Genomic DNA, 23,340 nt, shown 5'->3' with positions numbered 1-23,340 from the left:
CGAAGCCTGAATTTTTAATTTCGGGATCTTTCGGCGCCTCTGGGTCTACCCAGCTCTAATGGGTACCTGATAAAAGTAACGGCGCTTGGACGTTGTGCTAGCCACATGACACCTTCGTTAACCGTTGGCCACAGAAACAGATGACCTTTATATCCTCTGCCCTATAGATCGCAAGGTCTGAAAGGGAAATTTTGACTAACTTTACTTAATTAATAGACATTTTAGTACTCACGTGGACTATCAGAATCTTCCTGGAACTAAATAAACAACTCAGCGAACTGTCACAGCACTTCTACGACGAAAGTCAATGCTGAGTGTGGGTTACAAAGCAGTGCAGTGCATGCTTTAATTGGATGTAATAGATGTCTCAGAAGGTGTGTTAATGTCAGCCGAGTAGGGTGGGCTCAGAGGTGCCATAAACATTCCGAAATTAAACATCTTTAATCTTCACCAGGATTCGAATCCGGGACCCTCAGGTTCAGAAGCCAAGAGCTTTACCACTCAGCCACCGCGTCTCCTCATTTTATTTCTTGCTTTGTTTTAATGGTTCTTAAGTGTCTTTCTTTGGTTATATGACAGTTCACGTGACGTGTTTTTTAGTGTTGAGATTTTATGTTACGTCATTGTCAGGTTCTTGTGTTCTTGTATTTATCAAACTAGTATTAGGTATTTCAAATGTAAATATTTATTAATATTAAATATTAATTCAATTTGTGTTATTGTTATTATTTTCTGAACTTATAATATTTTGTCTCAAGTTCAGCCTGACAAGCACACCATACACATATAGTTGTAGATAAACTAATAAACTACGTGTATGATGTTAAATAACAATAAAATTTATTCTTGTGATATATTTACAAATGACTGATCCATGATGAATGATAATAATAGTATGAAATATCAATATGTAATAATATGTAATCTAAAATGATCCAGTTAGTCTCTTTAGATAAATAACATTCAAATAATTATGAAATACATAATATATTACCTTAACTATAATAGCTAGTTCAATGGATCACATACACCTTCAATCTCAAAAACAACAACTGGTAATATATGTAGATCTAGCCTCTAGATCAGGCACTATCCACTGACGACAATTCCAAAAGTAGAAGTTCATAGTTGATATAACACCATCCGGTCTGACCAATGCAACCCGCAGTCCGGAATCTTGAACCTCAGACTCATGTAAAAACCAAATTGCACACCAGATGACCAACTGAGAAAAAGACCTCAGTCCTGTAGACTATAGACCTAAAGTTGTACTCTCAATATATAACTGAGACTGGATAAACAAGTCTTGACACTGAGACTTGACACAGAGTCTAACACATAGACTTGACACCAAGCTAAGATCACTACTTAGACTTGACGTTAATACTTGAAATAGAGTCCTGGACTGAGACTACGACTAAAACTTAGTCTTGACGCTAAAACCCTATAGAAGATAAAAGAAAGGATTCTTCTAATCATCTATATCTAGTCTAATTATAGACTTACAAATACGAACGAATTCAAATAGAAAAACTATACAATGAAAAATAAAACTCACCCTAAACAGGGGTCAAGATAATCCAACAAGAAAATGTCCAAGGCAAATGCTAAGGCTATCCAGTAACAAAAACCAAGGAGAAATTCAAGAGCTCTCAAAACACGTCTATCTGTACCAACGTACAAAACAATGGAGAGACTGTACTAGACGATAAATGACGCAAATCACACACACACTAAATTTACGTCACTAGAAGTTGTGACAAGCAACAAAAGCTCAGTCCTCTAGTCTACACAGAAAATATTAATAGTGTAATGACGTCATCAATATAGTGATCAACGCCGCACTATCATTTAGAGAAATAATTCTACTATACAGTTACATAGATAACTGCGACAGTCATATAAGATGTAAAAATCAAAGTCAACATAAAACATTAGGCCTACCTCGTCCTAAAAAATGGGAAATCATTCAGAGGTACCTATGAGCTGCTGGTGGAACTCTCACTGCCATTTTCTTAAATTCATGGCATCGGGCGACCTTTTATGGAAAAAAGAAGATTGCAGACGAAAAAACTTAAATCGAGCAAATTTGAGGAAGCTCTTTTTTAGTGGCCCCCGAAAGGGGAATAGGCGCTATTAGTCCGTCCCGTTTAGATCTCGCAAACTATAAAGGATATTGAAAATCCGACATCATATTTTAGACCTTTCAAAGTTTTGAGGAAACGGCATTTTTTTTTTTTTTTTGTCTGAAAGCGAAAATTTTAATTTTTAAAATCAACTATGTAAGCAGTTTTTGTTTTTTTTAGGGAGATGGCTATTTACCATATTTTTAAGACATTTATGCAAACGGTTTTAGATTTTTTGTGAAAATTTTCTTTTTACAATTGTTTTGCGTAGTTAAGTTCTTTCATACTTACTACTATGTTAACAAAAAAATGTTTACTGTTTTTTTAAAGAGAAAAAAATGTATTTAGTATGCATATAAATGAAAATAATTTTAAACAACAAATAAGTAGTTTTACATCTTATTACATGAACTGCATAGCTATCGCTCATGACCATACTTCCATACTAAATTGGTTTTTTTTTGTAGCCTGTGTCACGGGATATAAGCATTGCTTCAAAGTCAATTGCCTGTAAGATAGTTCATGTTACTGTGTAACCCTTGTTACTGAGTTTACTTATGTTAAATATTGTTGCTGTTTAAGCATTAATACTGAGTACACATAACATGCAAACCTTTTTTTTTCTCTCTGTAGATAGAAACCATGTGGTTCTTTTGTGTAAAATTAAACTTTATTATAGGCCTATGTCTAAAATAAGATTTGACGAGACAGAATGGATGCTAATGATGAAATCAGTGACTCTCTTCTTCCTACTACCATCATGTTCATTACATTATGTCCCCTTAGCCATAGTTTACAATGAAAATAGCATTAAGTTATACATTCTTATACAAGAAAAGAAAACCAAATTCATATAAAGCCTTTTTTTTTTGTACTATCATTAGTGATGCACATGTCACTGGTGTGTCTATTTACAATGAATATTTTTTTTCTTTCTGTTGAAAGCTATACAGAGTGCTATGCTTTCAATTTTATGACTCACAACTGTACTGTTTGTTCACTAGTTTGACGTCTACTAGGGATTCATACATATATGCTACAGCCTTACGTAATAACCAAAATTGCTTTGTTTTTTTTTAAGTTTTGTAATACTGAATAGCTCTTGTATCATATATTGTTATTTCTGTCTAGCAATGTAATACTTATTGATTTCAATTTAAAAAAAAAACGTATTGATACTACTACGCTAAAAAAAAAATTATTTTTCTTTGTTTTTTTTTTTTATGGAAATTTTTTTTCCCTGAAGCTTTAAACAAGAGATTGACACTTTACAAAACAATTAGATCATTTAGATAATCATTATAAGACATCGGTAAGGCCAGGTTCACATCCAACTTCACCTTCACTTTCACCTATCCCTTGGTCTGGTGGACCGTTGGGGCAATACACAGGTTCTGTCAACCTTCTATCTCAATTCGTTTGTCATTTGCCTTTGATAGAATTTCATTCTGATATTCTTTCTTAAAATATTGAAACGTGCCTTTTTACCTGCCTGTGTGGCAGAAACGGGCTTAGCAGTGCTCGGGGCCCTGGGCGAGTGTCATACGCGGGGCCCTAAGCCGCAAGGGTAGATTATATAGGCCTATACACCGACCCACATCAGGCTAATGTCTCATCCGCCTCTAATGCTGTAGGCCTTTTTGTTGTTACAAAACATAGTACCTTTCGTAGGTAGTAGGTATTGTACTATTAGTCGTTTTACTGCATCACATAATGTTCTGCATGGAAGACCTTGCCTTTAAGGTTAATCAACGTAACTAATGATTCACAAATATTTTTCATGAACAATCAATAAACTAGTTAATAATATTTCTGCTATACACGATGGAGGTTAAGATTATGGCAGCCGCAAGGAGAGTAAAAAAGCTTGACTGTTGCGAATAATGTGTGCTTGAACTCCTTGGTGATTCCTAGTTGTGTTGTGTGGATTCACCAAGGAGTTCATGGCGCCGCGATCTGGAAGCAGATGCCAAGCAGATGGACAAGACGTGGGGACTGTTGGAGAGACTCGCCCAGAACCGAGATGCCTGGTTGCCTATTGCTGGTTGGTGGCCTATGTCACAGAAGGGACCTTCATGATTGTACAATGCTCGTATCCCTGGCCACGACAATCGGCGATCTGCAGGCCAAGGTTCTCCAATCACGGTGAGAAGAGCCTCTGACAAACCATTTCCTGTTGAGTTGTCATCATCTAGAAACTTAATGAAGTGTTCTACCACCTAAACGTCTGCATCTGATACGTCCACAAAGCCCAATATAATGGACATCTGCTTTTTATGGCTAACATCAGGTGTGCAGTCAAGGATGACGGAAAAATATTTAGCAAGTTTGATTTGATCGATTATGTTCCCTTTTACCTCTGATGCCATCAGGTCTATAAGTTCGTTTTGAATCATATGCCCGATGTAATGGTCGTGAGCCTCGGCGTTCTTATTTAGTCGAAGATGTTATTGCATGGTTGGGTCGACTTCGGTCAGCATTTCAATCAAGCCTGAAAATTGACCGTTGTTCGTTTGTTTCTCTGTTCTCCCACGAGCTGTTTTATTGTTTTCGTCAATGCACAGTACAATCGAGAGAATTTTAATTCAGACTGCGCGCTAATGCTGTTTTTCTTTTCTAATTTGTTCTTGCATCACGTTACTCGTTAAGACATTCTCGATCAATCCAACCACCCAGTCACGCACTTAACGGACTTTACAGAAACCTCGAGCTGCTAAAGTTTATGTCATATTAAGAGCTTACGTAGCATTTGGTATCACATAGATACCTGGAAAGTTTTCCAAAGATATTGAGTAACGAGTCCTAGTTTATGAGAACTGATCTGGTTTTCGAAGCTGACGATGACAAAGGAATCTCCAATCGCGGGGCCCTCCTTAGGCGCGTGTCCTGGTGCGGTTTCCCCACTTGCCACCCCCTAAGGCGGCTACTGCAATGGGTGGACCACTTCAAAGGCCGATTTTGAGTTCGTGTTTCCACACAAACTGTCTTTGAAACCTTGCTTTTTTTTTTTTTTTGTATTTTCGCCTTAAAAGTCTAAGAGAATATCATTATAATTAGAATGTTCATAACACATATGTTTTAATTGTTTTGAAGTACAGCTAACATTTAGTGGAGGCGCTGTGTCTGAGCGACAAAGCACTTGGCTTCCGTACCGGGGGTCCCGGGTTCGAATCCTGATTTTTAATTTCGGGATCTTTGGGCGCCTCTGAGTCCGCCCAGCTCTAATGGGTACCTGACATAAGTTGGGGATAAAAAATAAGGTGGTTGTTCGTTGTGCTGGCCACATGACACCCTCGCTAACCGTAAGCCACAGAAACAGATGACCTTTACATCATCTGCCACAAGGTCTGAAAGGGGAACTTTAATTTACATAACATTTAGTTTTCGGTAAACAGACCCCAAACCCCCCCAACCCGGTCCCGAAACTGTCGGGTTATCATGAGTAAACTAGAGTTTTCATTAGTGATTAATAAACATTCTTGTCCTAACTAGATTCGCTGGTGGCCTATTAATGAAGACATAAGGACTGCCAATGAGACGATCGTTGCTGAGAAACTGACGCAGAAAATTCTGCACGGCATCCAATCTGGCACAGTGTATTCTCTCCGTGTTATGGCCTACAGCAGGGGAGGTGATGGACGAAATAGCCCAACAGTTTATTTTACTCTCGGTGAGTTGCTGGATGATATGTGCTTTGAATTAGATCTTTTAGTTACTATACTTTTATAATCATAATTACACATTGTATTCACTATTAGTTTTTAAATATAGTTCGTCCATCGTGGTTCGATGATGACCACTTTGTCATCCAGGGGGGCTGAGGGCTTTGCGCTGGAGTTTTATGCCTCCTAATGTGCCTGGTGAGACCTATGTGAGCCCGGAATGTTCGGCTGCATACTGGGCAGGTTATTCCAGCTGGAGCTAATGTTGTGGGCCTTGCTTTTCTTCTCTGGCGTTTTTCTTCTGCCAGCGTGGTTCTCTTTTCCTCAGCAGCCTGTGCGCCAGTTTTCACAGCGCGACGCCATGATGCTCTGTCATGTGCCTCTGTCTCCAAGGTGGCTGGATCTATGCTGAACGCCTTCAGAGAAGCTTTGAGGGTGTCACTGAAGCGCTTTCTTTGACCACCTTGCGCGCTTTCCTTCGCTTAGTTGGCCATACAAGAGTCGTTTAGGGACATGATATAAACGCAGTGGACAGATTCACGTATCTTGGCAGCACACTCTCCAGAAACGGAAAGATTGACAATGAAATTGACCTGCGTATCGCCAAGGCCACTGCATCCTATGGCAGACTGTCTAAAAATGTCTGGAACAGATGTGGTATCACTACAAATACAAGGCTAGGGATCTATCGAGCCGTCATCCTCCCTACATTACTCTATGCCTCAGAAACGTGGACAGTGTACAGAAAGCATGCAAAGAAACTGAATCACTTCCACATGACATGTCGAAGGAAAATACTGAATGTCAAATGGCAAGTCAAAATACCAGATACTGAAGTCCTTCGAAGAACGGGTTTGCAAAGCATCTATACAACCCTGATGCAGTCTCAGCTGCGATGGGCAGGACACGTCTGCAGAATGGAAGACCACCGCATCCCTAAACGACTCTAGTTTTTAAATAGCGCGTCTCTTGACAGTCCTGTGGTCTTAGCGATTTGGTCCAAACTCCTTGTAGACTGTATACTTGGGTGGGGGGAACGGATATCTGGCAAGTTTCCCAGATAGAGAGAGTGAGAGAGAGAGTGAGAGAGACAAGAGATGACGGTGGGGGAGGACTAGTTCAAAGTGCTTACCACGTGACAAGGCAGCCAACCTAAAACATATATACACGTGTTTGTTAGTATCACAATCTTATTTGGTTTGTAGGTATAAGTGCCCCGGGTACGCTATTCTGCCTCAACGTGGCACTCGGGTGGAAACGATTACTTCAGGAAGCAAACAAATAGCAAAACAAAACTCCTGTGGGAGTGTCCAAGGGAATGCAAGAGCTTCCCAATTGCACGGTGCGGAGTTGAAAGAGAGCTTCCACGTCCCTGTTGATAATCCATGCGCCGTTCCTCAAGTGACCGTTACATTAATGGCGAGTCCTGCACGGTTAGCTTGGTACAACATAGGAAAATGGCGGGGGTTCCCGGTATGCTTGGCCTTCGGCCATGCGTCGGAATACGTCGGAAATAGCAATGTCTTACATAGGCATTGACTTGAATCTCTTCCAGACAGAACGGTTGGTTCAAGCAGGCTTACACGCCTAGAGTTCGAAGAGCCTTCGGCTCAACTCTTTTGACAATCAAAGGGTAGGCTATAAGTGCAGCGTACCACCAGTAAATAAAACAACAGGCGCTCAGCAAACATCTCACTCCAAGAGTCGAATCTCGAATCTACATCAGGATTTGAACTCGAGCCCTGTTAGGTAACCCCCAGGCTGTTCCTATTTCACGAGTGGTGTGTAACCCCCAGGCAGTTCCTTCTTCACGAGTGGTGTGTAACCCCCAGGCAGTTCTTATTTCACGAGTGGTGTGTAACCCCCAGGCAGTCCCTATTTCACGAGTGGTGTGTAACCCCCAGGCAGTTCCTATTTCACGAGTGGTGTGTAACCCCCCAGGCAGTCCCTATTTCACGAGTGGTGTGTAACCCCCAGGCAGTCCCTATTTCACGAGTGGTGTGTAACCCCCAGGCAGTTCCTACTTCACGAGTGGTTTGTTTGTAGATGTTTTTCTCGGCATCAGAAACCATTTTAGGTTGAACAAAAAAAACAAAAAAGTTTTGAACCATGCTATTTTGTTTAAAGCTTGAATCACCATTTCGGTTTAGAGTCTGATAACAAATGACCCATTATTTCAATGTAGGTCGTTCACCTTTTTTTAAAAAAATAATACATTTAAAAAACGATCACCCAGATACCCCATTCTTTCTCCACCAGCCCTTTCCAAAAGGTCCAGAGAAGTGATAGGATCATATGTATTATGAAAGATAAAAGCAAAATATTTCTATTCGCACAAAAAAAAATATTATTGTTAGTCTAGATCTATTACAAATGTAAGTACATGACTGATCCAAACTAATTGATACACTTATTATAGGCCTATTTTTTTTAAAGAATTTTTATTTTATTTTGCTAGTTGTTGTTTTTTTTTTAAACAGAAAACACAGTAATACAGAATTAAATACTGAGCTTAATAAAAATCCTGTTGGATATGTTGATTCAAGGGTCTAAAACATTTGACTAAAAAATATGATTCATCATTGTATTCAATCATGTTCACTAATTACTTAAAACAGAGGCACTAGGTTACAAATAAATGTATTTTCCGCAGAGGGTCAGGTGATGATCAACCCGGAGACCACAGAGATCGTGAACACAGCCAGTACCTATATACCAAGTGTTTATGTCTTTCTTGGTGTATACCTAGTACATTATCGTTACCAGAGCTAGTGTGTATGGTTGAGAACTAATCTGATCAAAACAGTATTATATCTCCTAACATGTTGAATGATCTTGTAAATAACAGCAGTTACATTAACTGCTGACATCGCTTACTCAAGCTCCCTCTTTTTATCATAAACTAGAAGGCAAGGAACATAACTTTAACCAACTCAGATTTATTTGTCATTAAATTTTTCTATTTTATTTAAATAACCACAACCACTTTTTTTACACTAATATTTACGCACCGAGCTTTTTTTTTTCTTAAGAACAATACCATTAGAATCAAGAAGCAAACGTTAACACATAGTTTTAAGAAGGTAAATAGGCCTATTTCATTTTGATTCAATAATACTAGCTGCTAGCAAAGCCCAATTTTATTGTCTTTAATCTTAAAGAGTTACAAATGTTACTTTCTTTTTTTATTACTGTATTTGAGTAAACTTTTATGCTGATAAATTTTGACAGTTCAAAAATGCTGTTACATTCAATTTTATGACAACTTTTGAATTTGACCTAGAACAAATGTGTAGCACACACTTTTAAACCAATAGGCATTTAATACTTACTCTTGAACTGTGAGGGTGTCAAATTACCGAAACCATTTGATTACCAAAGGTTAGCTGAACCACAAAGAATTTAGACTTGTATTTGTCAAGAAAATTATATTTACTATGAAATAGACTTACGAAGGTAAAAATTAACAATAATAATAATAAAAAAAAATGTATTGATCTAAAAAAGTAAAACATATTTTTCAGTTTTCACATTCTGTACTAAATTACAATTTAAGTGTAAATACATTCTAAAAATATATGTACAATAATGACATAAATTTACAGCAGTGCTGCATTAGATGAATGAGTGTGTTGAAGTATGAGTGTCTATATTAAGCCCACTGTATTGCAATCAATGTTAAAAATGAAATGAGCTTTCAAAATGTAAAGAAAGTGAAATACATTCAATCTAACCAACTAGCATAACATTTTTAAAATATTGTGATAAATATATTATATACATCAAGTTAAACTTATAACCCGTTGCCTCCTGTGTTTTTTAGTTGCTTTGCAGCAGCACCAGAGTTTCCTCTCCGGAGCACATTCCTGGGCTTTAGATGGGGTGACCCTTGCATTTAAATATATATAAACACATACACACTATTACAAATAATACATTCTTTAATTATTTTATGTGATTGGACTAGGCATTTGCTTTTTATAAAAGCATTTTTATCTCTTCTGGGCTGCTATGATTTTATTTATGTTCCAACCTGTGAACATGATCCAGAAAATCTTTATAGTCTCAACCTTCTCAGCCCTGTAACAAGTACACTTGTTTATGCAAATTTCATGATTATATCCTGAGCCAAGTTTTTAGACATGATTATCAATGATCCATGTACAAAACATATTTGTGTGTGTGTGTGCAGTCTGGTACTATTTGTTAATTTTGGAGTTGTAAGTTTTTTTGACATGTAGGCTCAAAATGGAGGGATTTCGCCAACAATCTGGCTGACATTTTTAAGATATTATTTGAGATGAAGCCTAGATACTTTTCCCTACTCATTGTCCCACTGTAGTATAGTAAGTTAGTTACTGAACAAATCAAACTACAGGAATTGCATTGAAAAAAAAAAATCATTTAATTTTTTGGGAGTCACTATAAATAAAAAAAAAAAAAGAAAAATACTAAATTGGCGAAAAAGCAACAAAAGCAAAGATGAAGTTATGACTATTAATATATGTAAATATATGTGTTCTTACATATAATGTTCACTGTTGCTTTATTTAATCTTTGAGAGAGTAATTTCATACAGTTATCAATGTCTCAATGTGTATTACTATTTCAGTGATTTAATCTATTCACATACATCCAATGAAAACTGATTGTTGGACTGAATATTTGTAGAACTGCTACACATGTTTATTTTTAGCTGTATTTTTATTTAGCAGGAAGTAAAATTTTGTTTGTAAGAAATTGGTGTACTGTTATGTCTATTCTTGGTAATTCCATTAGCTCATGCCATATGCCTAGAAGAAGAGGTTATTGTCGAACAGATGAGTAAATAAGAATTTTTGAGATAGCAAAAAAAAAAAAAAAAGAAAAAGTTTAATTAAGTTTTTTTTTTGTTTTTTTTATTTCAAATTATTATTTCCAGCATTTTATCATAATAAATATTAAATTAAACACATGTTCATGGCATACTTCAATAACATTAATAAAAAAAAATTAATAAACATTCAAGCTTATTTTTATTAAATTAAAAAAAAAAATATTTTAATGAAGTATAAAATCTTTCATTGTACAAAATCATTTGTGTTTACAAAGTTTAATTTATTGATATCAGTAATACAAGTTTGTTTTTTTAAATTAGCAATACAAGTTGTTGTTTTTTTATATATATATCTAATGAAAAAAAAAGTTTTTTTAGGACTCTCAAAGTCTTAAATGGTCATAACAAAAACATTTACAATAGAAAATATTTATAATGAAAGATACCAAATGAAAAATACCAAATTACTTTTTTTTTGTTAATAAAAAAGAAAATGCTAATGGTAACAAAAGTATTTGAAAAATGGCACAGCAGCGGCTGGTCATTACGCGCTATTGCAGTCAGACCTATGACTGTGTAGTTATATTGCAGTCAGACCTATGACTGTGTAGTTATATTGCAGTCAGACCTATGATTGTGTAGTTATATTGCAGTCAGACCTATGATTGTGTAGTTATATTGCAGTCAGACCTATGACTGTGTAGTTATATTGCAGTCAGACCTATGATTGTGTAGTTCTATTGCAGTCAGACCTATGACTGTGTAGTTATATTGCAGTCAGACCTATGACTGTGTAGTTATATTGCAGTCAGACCTATGACTGTGTAGTTATATTGCAGTCAGACCTATGACTGTGTAGTTCTATTGCAGTCAGACCTATGATTGTGTAGTTCTATTGCAGTCAGACCTATGACTGTGTAGTTATATTGCAGTCAGACCTATGACTGTGTAGTTATATTGCAGTCAGACCTATGACTGTGTAGTTATATTGCAGTCAGACCTATGACTGTGTAGTTATATTGCAGTCAGACCTATGACTGTGTAGTTATATTGCAGTCAGACCTATGACTGTGTAGTTATATTGCAGTCAGACCTATGACTGTGTAGTTATATTGCAGTCAGACCTATGACTGTGTAGTTATATTGCAGTCAGACCTATGACTGTGTAGTTATATTGCAGTCAGACCTATGACTGTGTAGTTATATTGCAGTCAGACCTATGATTGTGTAGTTATATTGCAGTCAGACCTATGACTGTGTAGTTATATATTATATTATTGTGTAGTTCAATAAATCAAATATTCCATTCTTAGAAAACAGTTTCCTGCTGTCACATACAGTGTATTTAAATTCCCCAACACTTTACATTGTTTGAATGAAACAATATACTGTAGTATTTTCACATACTCTTACAGACTACAAATGGTCTCTATTCTCAGTAAAGTAACATAATCAGCTCTGTATAAAGTTGTGGATAATGACATCATCAGTCCTGTATGTTTATTAAGCAAATCCCACTTTTAAGTGCTTTTTTCTAGGTTGATAATAATCAAAGGACACTTTAAAAACTAAAACCACTCGCTTGTTAGGACTGCCAACCAGTATGCCGAAAAAAAAACCCTCAATATTTCAATTATGCACTAATGTCAACATTCAAGACTAGTCACAAATAACCACCCAAACTGGGTTATTTTGTGATAGTTAACAGGAAATACGATCAACTCACAATAAGCAATAAAACTAATCTGTAAAACAAATTAATAGTTCCATTCTTAGTCCTCGTCACTGTCGGTGATGGCTCTCTTTCTTTTGATGGCAGTCCTGAGTGGGACGTGGTCATCTTCTTCATCAGAGTCTATGCCTTGGGTCAGAAGTGTGGCAGGAAAGGAATCTGAGGATAACATAATAATAGTGTAATTCAACAGTGTAATTCTATCACACCAATAAACAGAATGAATAGTAAGATGAATATCCAATCACAAAAAGGTCATGAAGAACGTATCTATTGGAAGACGTTGACTGAAAATGTTAAACAGCTTTTAGCACCACATGCTTCTCTTAAATGTCTTTTAATTGTCATAGGTGATAAAAAAAGATTTTGGATAAAGAAAAAATGTGAATACTTTATTTGAAAATGGTAGCTCTGTTGTTTTGCTGTAATCATATAAGATCCATTCTCAACTTTTATCAGAACTAAGTTACTCGTATTAAAATGTGGAAAGATTCTTTTATGCAATTTAATTGAAAATAATCTCTTTATTAGAAAATAATGCAATGATAAATTAAAATACGACCCATTTCAAAGTAACTTTAATTTTAATTTAAATGTAATTTACAATTATTTTTTATTCAATTATCCTGTCACAATTAATATAGATGACTTGTTAAAATGAACTTTAAGTAAAGGATATTTGTTAGCCTTAATAATGAGTAATATCAGATAGATATTCTCAGATGGATTTCTTATACTGTGACAATATTGTAATTAATAATTTGTAAAAAAATGTTTAATGCTTAGTGCTCTATCTCGGACACTGGAAAGTTTTATTCTAATATGTGCTAAGATTTTAAACTTTTAGATAAATAGAGTACATTGTTTTATCAATTTATTAAGCTATATTAATATCTTGCAGTGATTTTTTTTTCTATAGTATTTTTTTCCAAAAAAACTATATCATTAAATTGAGTACATATAAAAATAACTCAGTTTACCTGCGGAAGTTTTCACAGTGGATTCAGACTGAGATTCCCTTATTGCATTCTTCTCCAGCGAAGTTGATTTACTCTCATCATCTTCATCCTCGCTGCTAGAAAAATGAAGCTTAAAACTTTCTTCCTGTTGGCTTTCTATTGGTTTCCCTGATAATAAAACATTGTATAAGTAATGCTTTTTAATTTTGCAGTTGAGAAAAAAAACAACAATATTAAGATTTTAAAAACAACAGAAAAAAGTTTTGAAGAAAATAAAGAAAAAAAATTCAGTGGGGGAAGTGGGCATAAACAGTTGTGAAGTAACTTAAAGTTTAACCCATTTCCAAATATAGTGTAGCCAGGAGCCACTACTATTATTTAACAACTATCATTGCTGATTTTGGACTGTTTTGTTGCTGACTGCACTAAAGGTTTTTAATTGATAATTGTATTCTTTACTATCACCACAGAGAGCAGAAGTGACACCACTAGTATGTGTTTACATGGGTTTTTTTTTAATCACTTTTAAATGAATAGTAACAATTTAATGAATTTTTCTTCAATAATCTACAAATCAGCCATTTGGCTGATGTTTAGGTATATCATTGGATAACATTTCGATGTGGAACAATAGAGTAAGGAAATTATGATGAGGTAAGTGATGAAGTAACTTAAGTCCGATTGTGATGTTTTTAATAATGATCAAAATGAAATCAATGTTGGATCTAATATTGATATAAGATCTAATGTAAATGGAGAACAAAATGCCACTACATTTGATGTAAACTTGACTTGTATGTTTTTAGAGGTTACTTCAGAGATAAAAATATTCTGCCCAAGCCCTCATCATGCAGGACAGCATGGGATGGCGGCGGGTATGGTTCAAACAAACCTAGGACCACTGTGGTGACAGTATGGAGTGCATATCATGGATCCTGGCATTGAATGTGAACTTTAAAAAAACAGCATGGGAAGTAACTTTATTGTGCCTCTAACCTTGTTCCTCATCATCATCTGATGACAACATCCTCACTCTCTTCATTTTCTTATCTTTACTCTTGACTGTAGCTTCCTCTGCAATTTCACCGTCAGGGTCACTGTTTATTAAAAGACATTAAAAAAAATTTAAAAAAATAAAAAAAATTGCATACACATATAAATATACTCCTTGTCGGTTATATGCAAACCAAAAAAAAAAGAGACTATTTCTTAAAATAATAAAGGTTGTTTGACAGGTGGAGTAAGGGAAGCATAATTTTTAAAAAAATACAAGAAAATAGCATGGTGGTAAAATTATACTGCATAAAGATATTCTCCAAAGAAGAACAACATATTAAATTGTACACCAAAACTTATGATTACAAAAACATTTGTTCAGGAAAATAGTCAGAAAGATATGAATTTAAATTCTAGGCCATGATTCTACATTTTACAAGCACTGAAATTCTTTATATGTGCTATTCTGATGAAGTCTAAAAAGAAGAGTAAAAAGGACCCCATTCAGATGGTGATCTCATTGTGAGCTTAAGAGCAGATGATGTAAAGGTCATCTGTTTCTAGTGCTGATGGTTAACAAGGATGTCGTGTGGTCAGCACAAAGACCAAACGCATTTACTTTCCCTAACTAAAATTCAGATACCCATTAGAGTTGGGTTAACTCAGGAGAGTTCTATAAATCCAAATACTCAAAATCCCAGTCTTCGCCAAGATTCGAACTCAAGCACCATGAGTTCAGAAGTCAAGTGCCTAATTAATCATAAAATATTTTTTACAATAGTGGAAAAAAATAAAATAAAATACATCTTTAAATTTTAAAAAATTAACAACATATCCATAGAATTATAAATAACTTCTAACCTGCCACTGTCAGAGCCAAGAAATCGTTTTCTAGTTTTAACAGCAGCTAACTTGCTTTCAACAGAATTTGATTCAGATTTTTCACTGGTGAAATCAACAATATCTTTCTGAGAAGGATCATTGTTGGACTGTGATTGGTCATCTGATAAGCTGGACAGACTACTTGTATCACTGAAGAAATAAACATTTTCTCTCATTTCATTTTTTACATCAGCTATTTAGATGTTTGGTTAAGAATTTAGCCAATCATTTTATAGACGGTTTAATGAGGCAATGATCACATAAGTGACCAAAACTACAAAAAAATGAGTAAAGTAAAGTTAAGTTCCCCTTTCAGACCTTATGGTTTATAAGGCAGATGATGTAAAGGTCATCTGTTTCTGTGGCCTACGGTTAACAAGGGTGTCAAGTGGCCTGCACAACGAACAAGCCCTTTATTTTTCCCCAACTAGTCAGGTACCCATTAGAACTGGGTGGACTCAGAGGCGCCCAAAGCCTGAAATTAAAAATCCCAGTCTTCACCAGGATTCAAACCCCGGACCCCAGTTGAGAAGCAAAGTGCTTTACCTCTCAGCCACTGCACCACCAAAAAAAAAAAAAAACAGACAAAAAAAACTCATTCAATTTACCTTTCAGAATCAGATTCTTTGGTATTTGCTGTTTCATTATTTTTGTCTTCTTCTCTTGGTGCTTTATGCATTTGATCTGAAGTTTCTTTAGGCACATCCATTTCTGGGGCAGTTTCATTATCACTAGAAGAAAACAAAAATAAACTCATATTTTAAAAATTGCAAAAGCTCAAAAGTAAATACATTCTATATTAATATGATCTCTTATTTCCAAGATCAAAAGATAAGACAGTAATTTTTTTTTTTCATGAACTAATGAATATAACTGAAACAAATAAGAAACTTAATACATATAAGATGCTGCACTGACCATGGGGAAAAAATAAAAACACTATCTAGAGCAATAAATTGGTGCTATCATTTTTTTGGAGACGATCAGTGGGACTAGTCAAAGAGTGAGAGGTTAAATGGAGGAAAAAGGATGTTACAGCTTAGAAGAAATTAATTGGATTGTTTCCAAACACAGAGGGATCTTGAGAAGTTTTACAAGATTTGTGTTTTATGTTTATGTGTACAATTAGCCACTCTGATGGTTATTGTAAGGAGTTGCTTTTATCATGATGTACAAAATAATTAAAAAAAAATTTTTTTCCTTGGTGTTATATCAGTCCACACTTGAAATAATTCATTTAGATGTAGCCTGGAATCTAGAAAATTTACATAATCAACTAAATATGTACTTTTTTATTCTTTATTTTATTTAAATATACTAGATAAAAGCAAAATTCTTAATGTTTGTAAAATGTTTTGTGTTTGTAAAATGTTTTACATGTTTCGGATGTTCCTTCAGAGTTGAAGATAATTACTTCCTAGTCCAAACCTCCCGCAGGACGACGGGGGATGGGAGCGGGCAGGGTTTGAACCCTGGACCATCGATAAATCTGAACTACAGTCCAGCGCGCAAACCGCACGACCAGGCAGCCATCCATCTTAATCATTCTTGTAGAACTAAATAGCTTAATGCTAAGTCTATCTAATAGTTTCAGCATAGGAGGACAGCTGTTTTAATAATTTGATAATGATTAGAACAATAAAATTTAAAAAATTGTTTCAATACCTTTCAATTTTGTTTTTTCCAGTTTGACTTTTTCTCCCTTTCCGCCTCTCCATCATCCTCTTCAGTGCATTCTTTCTCTCCTCAGTAGTCACATGTTTACTCTTTTTCTCCCGTTTCTGCAACCAAATGGCCTTCTGCTCTTTGGCCTCCAGCTCAGAATCCAGTCCCGAATCACTGGTGTCACTGCCTTTGGCCACACGAGGAATAACTGGAACAAACGTGGACAAACTTTCCTCCTCAGATGCAGAACTAGATTTAATATCTTTTGCTTTTTTAGCTTTTGGTACATCTGAGTGTTTCCTATCTTTCTGTTTCTTTTTCAGCTTCTTTTCTTTGCCATTCATTTTACTTTGCGAGGCTTTGTTTGGGAAAACTCTGGCCACTATGTCTTGTATTTCATTGCCACTAGTGATGTCATCGCAGGCTGTTAACTCCAAACAATCCGCTATCTTACGAAGTTCTGACGCGGAATATTCCGAGGGTATTCTCCAGAAAACTTCCTGAATTAAAAAAAAAAATTAAGTTTAGGAACTTAAGAGTATTCATGAGAAACTGAATTTGTTGTTTTTTTCCCCTCCAAATTCCTTTTGGCTTAAACTCTAGAGTTGGAGGCTTTGATGACTTGAAAAAGCTATTACACACAGTTATAAAGGGAATTCTGCACCAAGCAAAATTATTAATAGGTGGACTGTTAGTGTACAAAATGAAATATCCTAGTCATAGTTTAAAACAGGATTTGGCTGGCTTAATGACTATTCAAAGTTTTTAAATTAAATGCCAAGTGAAGACTTTTTTTAAAATGAAAATTTAAACCAGTTCCTCCATCATAACATGGGTTGTCCTTGGCTAGATAATACCCCTACTGGGCATCAAATAATCCAGAAAACCAACGGTTATGGGTCAACTTGATTTCCTATTTTGACCTTTAGGCCTTAAGAAAATATAAAGCCAAGTGAGCATATTTTTCACACACTTAAAAACGGCAAGAATTGCTTAGCCTGCAACACAAATGAGTGCAGAGAATTTTAAAAAAAATCTAGATCCAAATCTTAGGCAGAAACACATCAAAAGTTTTGCCATCTTGGTTGTAGGTACTGGGAAGATAGGTGAACAACTTTGATTTATTAAAATTCATACCTCCAAAAAAAGGTTTAATGTTCAAACAAGAAGCTGTCCATTCAAGTAAATTGAAATAATTTCTCTCACTACCTGCTCATTAGATGGTGGAGAAATCCCAAGTGAGCGTAAGAAATTGAGGAATACGTCATCTTCCATTGCAGTTTCATTTTCTTCAGTCAAAGCCACAAGTGGGGTCGGTACACAAACTGTAACATAAAATTTGACAAAAAGTTTTAAAAACGTTATATAATACAAAGCAAATTGTATAGACCCCAATAGTAAAAACTATACAATAGATAAACATGAAAATGAACAACTTAGAATGCTCACGAGAGACCAATTTTAATTGTTGGATTACCTCCTTCATCCCTGTCTTCTGCTGTGTTACGTAACCCTCTCTGTATCCAAGCCAACTGATTCTTGTAGCCTTGAAATTAAATAACAAATCATTTTTAAATAAAACTAACTTTAACAAACAGTATATATTTGAGTATTTAATAAAAATTTGTTGGATTGCACAAGTTTTAGTTGTGCGAAATAATAAATTCACAGCATCACTTACCACTGTCAACAATTTTCTTGGCCAAGACACTGACAGACAAAGTGGAATGTTCCTGGGCTCCAGATACGTCATCATTGTCACTGCCACTTCTGTCATCATCATTACTGTTCTCTTCCTCAGACTCCCCAGACTCTTCTGTTAAATTTGGCAAAAACATTTTACTATTTGTTCTAAATATATACTGCAAGTAACTGGCACCTTGATCAGTAAGCTTCGTGCAGGAGGGGCTCATTAGCCATGGCTGGCTGCCCACCTAGGAGAAGGAAAACTCTGAATTCAAACCTATAGTTGCCTTGCAGCTATATCCAATCTTGGGAAAGGCTTCGGAGTTAACCCTGAGGAAAAATCAGGAGCTGGCAACACTAAGGCAGTTTGCTGCACCCAGTGCTACACACTGGCAGAGCCTGCAATGTTGCTGACCCCAAACTGTATCGGCACTGCCGTTCCTTTGGATACATCAGAGGGGGGAACTGATGTGTGGGCGACATCGTTCCTACCAGAGCCAATGCCCGGGCATTCATCTCATTTCCATGAGATCATCCATAGTCGCTTCGCAACTGAAGGAGGCCATAGAGAATAGAATATTGCAAGTAAAGTTCCCCTTTCAGACCTTGTGATCTATAGGGCAGATGATGTTAAGGTCAACTGTCTCTTTGGCCAATGGTTAAAAAGCAGGGTGTCGTATGACCAGCACAACGATCAAGCACTTTTATTTTCCCTAACTAAAGTCAGGTACCCATTAGAGTTGGGTGGACTCAGGTGGGGGGGGGGGGGGGGGGGGGCTAAAAATTTCGAAATTCAAAATCCCATTCTTTACTGAGATTCAAACCCAGGACCCCAGGTTCAGAAGCCAAGAACTTAACCATTCAGCCACAAGCAGGCTAATTCTAGTATTTCTGGAAAAGAATTACAATTGCATAAAAATGAACAAATCAATCAGTTTGAAAGACAGCAAATTTTTCGTTTGGACTGTAGACTCTATATATTTGTGTTCAAAATAATTCAATCAGTCATAGTTTGGTTGCTGCCTGACACTTTTATCCCTTATTGTTAGATCAGAAGTTTCAAGTAAATTAAAATATAATAAATAGTTAGCTTTCTGAAAATTATTACAGTGTATAGCCACTAAATATAGATAGTTAAACCCTGTTAAAAAAAAATAAAAAAATTCTAAAATAATTACCTTTTAAAAAAAAGTACTAGGCAAAATGAATGGAATACAAATATAATTCAACAATCACCTCGTTTTGTTCTTGATCTTCCCCCAGATTTTTTATTCCTTTTTTTCAGAAGCTGACTTTTGTCATCTACCAGATTGAGCTCCAAAAGTTTGTTGAGCACAGCTGACCTCCCCTTGCTACCACTATAGGACTTCATGATGTCAGAAATCGGATCTAAAAATTACATAAAATATCATTGAATAAAGATTAATGTAAAAACCTGATTATCCAATGTAGCTACATATGTAATTGTAATAAAACTGGAACTATTATTCCTAGGCTTTAATAATAATAATAATGTACAAAAAACAAAATTTACAATTAGATTCCTTGAACTCTTCAAACAACTGTCGGACTTCTGCTAGTTCTTCCTCTGTCCAAACCTGTCTCTGCCTGTTGTTGATGTTGAAATATAAATATAAACATTTTGAAATGACAATCTGTCAATAAATGTTTTCAGTCAAAAAAAACAAAGCATTTAAGCATTGAAAATTGAAAAAAAAAAAACAATACATTTATTTTATAGAACACATTAGAATAATAAGTAAAATTTAAAAAAATTGATAAACTTTCGCATTAATTTTTTTAAGTATATAGTGACTTATGTTTCTTTAAAAACAAATATAGTGAATTGTGTTTCTTTAAAAACAAATATAGTGACTTATGTTTCTTTAAAAAAAATCTAAAATGAAAGAACTGGTTCAAAATAGGTCTACCATTTTTAAAGCTTAAAGCCTTAAAAGTGACATTCTGGTTTATTAAATCATGTTTTCCTGAAGATACACCTGATGGACTTAAGTAAAGGCTCTTGGTCGTTGTACTGGCCACATGACCCCTGCTCGTCAACAGTTGGCCATAGAAACAGATGAACTTAACATCTGCCTTAAACATCGCAAAGTCTGAAAGGGGGAACTTTACTTTTATACCTGGAGGAATTTCTTTAAAAAAAAATTTTTTTTCTTAAATAGACAAGTAAAAGGTAAGGATAAAGTAATGGATAAAAAAAAAACGTGAAGCTAGAAACCAAATTTGCCGACTTCCAATGTTAAGTGGAATATCATTACAATTACATTGAGGATTATAATCTCTGTTAACTGTTGGCAAAAAACAACAACCGGTAAACCAAACTAAGGAATACCTAGGACTTTACTCATTCAAAACAATATTTTGTAAACATAGCTGACACTATGCTACAGAGAAGTTATCAGAACATGACAATGTGGAGCTCTTTTTAGCCAGATGATAAAGTTGCTTTTAACCAGCACAAGACTAACAAGCCAACAACAAAAGAAAAAAAAATTTTAATGCTAGAGAAAAGTTCTATCTTTTTAAACAATGTACTCTGTCTGTCTGGTACCAATTGTGTATAGATTATTTCTCCCACTTCCCTCTCTCTGATCAAGTTGAAACTTAGCACAAGAATTTATTCTCACTAATAAAACATCAATCAATAAAAAAATCTACCTATTAGTTAATTAAGCTTGATATAGAAAAGGGCAAATAAATCTTACAGCATTGAGATATACCGCTGTCAATGTGCATTTCTTTCCCTAAAATAAGCTATGTTTAAAAAAAAAAATTTCTTTACATTCTGTTAGTTATCAGATATGTTCTCTGCTATAAGTAATTCTAATATCTTTTACCTTGTTTTAGGTTTGTGTATATCTTTAACACTTGTGATCAGGCACTGTTTTTTCAGCTCTTTCAGAACCTGCAGCCTAGTGTGAGAAGAAGTTAGCTCCCCCATGATCAAGTCCACTGTGTCTTTTTCTGCTCAAGCAAGAGTATTGATTACATTGACACTATCAATCAAAAAGTGTGTATATTTTATTGAATATCTTTGTATTTCACATTTAAAATTTAAGTGTGTATAATAGAAAGTAGTAAAAGAGTAAGTACTGGCATTAGCGATAGTTCCTTTATAAATAACTGAATTCAATGTGCACATGAGAAGAAATAAAAGGTGATTGATTTAATGACAGACGACCAGATTATCGTGTGAACATTTGGCAGAAATTTATGAGTAAGAAGTTTAAGTTTTGATTTCATTATTGAAATTGGTGGAGTGAATCCTAAATCGTAGAAATTGAGTTTATTGCTTGTACAAACCTACATTCTAATTTAAGTATTATTGAAGTGTATTCAATTATCAAATGCTGATATAGAATTCAGGTATACTCGAGATTAATTGAAGTACTTTAAATATATAAATTGAAGTATATTAAAATTTTCAAATTTTACTATATTCAAATTTAATTTAAATATTATTCGAGCATTTTCAATTTTAACACATGCATATTCTAATCATATGTTTGTTTTCATTTCAAAATGATTTTTTTTTAATGATTCTTAATATGTTTGTGGATAAATCTAAATACTATTTTTATTGAAAAAAAGTTATGTGCCAGTACGCGTACTGTCATTGAACATTTCAGATAAAGTCTTCATAAAATAGATGGTATTTTTGAAATGCTCAGAACTAGAAACTAGTTGACAAATAAATAAATATAATATATACATGTCACAACTGTCTAGTAACAAGAACTTAAAATAACAATGATTAAAGTTAGAAAGAATAAGTTGTTTTTAAAGGAAAAAAACAGAATTGCAGCATGTTAAACATTTGAAACAAAATAGAAATTAGAGCATAACCTTAATTAGATACTTTAAGTTTACAAAAGCTATGACAACTTCTTGACAAAATCTAATTAACACAAAACTTGTACCTGGATGATGAACATGTCTAAACTTTTCAAACAAAGAGCTCAGCTCCTGCTCATCATGTTCTGTCCAAGACACTTTAGATGAACTGAAATAGTGAATATTTATTAGACTCAAATTTGTACTACAATCAGAAAGTATTGATATTAATATGAGGGATTTAAAGGTAAAGTAGAGATCTGGAAAGTAGGAAAACCTTTAATCCTTAAATCTGACTTGAAAGTTAAAAATAACACACTTTAATTTAAAAAACTCATGGGATAATAACTGTTATAATGTATTTTGAAATCCTAGTCTCTAAAGCTAAATGTTTTTACGGATAACTACTTGAAGAAGACATTACTGGTACTTTCCAACCTTTTAGATGTAAAATCATAGTTGCTGGTGATAGCTAGAGCTTCATTTTTATTCTTCCAAAACATCAGGTCCACAAAGACTTTCTTGTTGGTCTGGGCAATGGTTGTAAACTGGCGTACAACATAGCAGGCAAACTTACTCAGCTCCTAAACCAAAACAATGATACAAATTGTAAACAAAACAAAATAATAACTAAGCACAAAAAATAATAAATATTATGTTAACTATGAATAATTTTAGTTAATATTAGATTATATAAAGAATCACCCTTTGTGTCAGGATTTTGTGATTTTACCATCACAAAAGAGATAAAAGACACCAATAGCAAAGACAAACAGACACAAACACTCCTTTGTTCCCCTGGCAATCAAATCATTAAATAAGAACAATCTGGTATAAACTTTGTCACATGTAAATTATGAGTGAGTCTGGTGTGAATGTACACTTTGGTTTCTTATAAAGTTATAATGTTTTTTGTTTGGTGTAATGCACAAATTGTAAGATAAATTTCCATACGGACAAT

General features: G+C 34.7%; 2 protein-coding genes across 6 annotated transcripts in view; one reads left to right on the top strand and one right to left on the bottom strand.

The window, feature by feature from the left end:
• The window catches only part of LOC106078551 (contactin-like), a 96,882-nt gene extending 86,354 nt beyond the window's left edge, over nucleotides 1-10,528 (top strand). For all 3 annotated transcript variants that reach the window (XM_056005010.1, XM_056005009.1, XM_056005011.1), the window contains 2 exons: nucleotides 5,619-5,796; nucleotides 8,442-10,528. In XM_056005010.1, coding sequence (XP_055860985.1) covers nucleotides 5,619-5,796; nucleotides 8,442-8,560 — 297 coding nt within the window. In that variant the 3' untranslated portion in view covers nucleotides 8,561-10,528. The remainder of the gene's footprint in view (nucleotides 1-5,618; nucleotides 5,797-8,441) is intronic.
• A 992-nt stretch (nucleotides 10,529-11,520) lies between these two features.
• Nucleotides 11,521-23,340, bottom strand: part of LOC106075541 (protein timeless homolog) — a 39,414-nt gene continuing 27,594 nt past the window's right edge. For 2 of the 3 annotated variants that reach the window (XM_056005005.1, XM_056005003.1), the window contains exons 20-33: nucleotides 22,818-22,963; nucleotides 22,466-22,548; nucleotides 21,383-21,509; nucleotides 20,059-20,135; nucleotides 19,761-19,913; nucleotides 18,520-18,654; nucleotides 18,316-18,384; nucleotides 18,048-18,163; nucleotides 16,839-17,338; nucleotides 15,782-15,904; nucleotides 15,153-15,323; nucleotides 14,292-14,392; nucleotides 13,317-13,463; nucleotides 11,521-12,495 (exon numbers count right to left, since the gene is read on the bottom strand). In XM_056005005.1, coding sequence (XP_055860980.1) covers nucleotides 12,377-12,495; nucleotides 13,317-13,463; nucleotides 14,292-14,392; nucleotides 15,153-15,323; nucleotides 15,782-15,904; nucleotides 16,839-17,338; nucleotides 18,048-18,163; nucleotides 18,316-18,384; nucleotides 18,520-18,654; nucleotides 19,761-19,913; nucleotides 20,059-20,135; nucleotides 21,383-21,509; nucleotides 22,466-22,548; nucleotides 22,818-22,963 — 2,067 coding nt within the window. In that variant the 3' untranslated portion in view covers nucleotides 11,521-12,376. The remainder of the gene's footprint in view (nucleotides 12,496-13,316; nucleotides 13,464-14,291; nucleotides 14,393-15,152; nucleotides 15,324-15,781; nucleotides 15,905-16,838; nucleotides 17,339-18,047; nucleotides 18,164-18,315; nucleotides 18,385-18,519; nucleotides 18,655-19,760; nucleotides 19,914-20,058; nucleotides 20,136-21,382; nucleotides 21,510-22,465; nucleotides 22,549-22,817; nucleotides 22,964-23,340) is intronic. The other variant, XM_056005006.1, reaches the window with a different exon arrangement.

Source organism: Biomphalaria glabrata, chromosome 11 (genome assembly GCF_947242115.1).
Source record: "Biomphalaria glabrata chromosome 11, xgBioGlab47.1, whole genome shotgun sequence".
Classification (NCBI taxonomy): Eukaryota; Metazoa; Mollusca; class Gastropoda; family Planorbidae; genus Biomphalaria; species Biomphalaria glabrata.
Note: the sequence above shows the minus strand (reverse complement) of the source record. Positions and strands in the feature narration are given on the sequence as shown.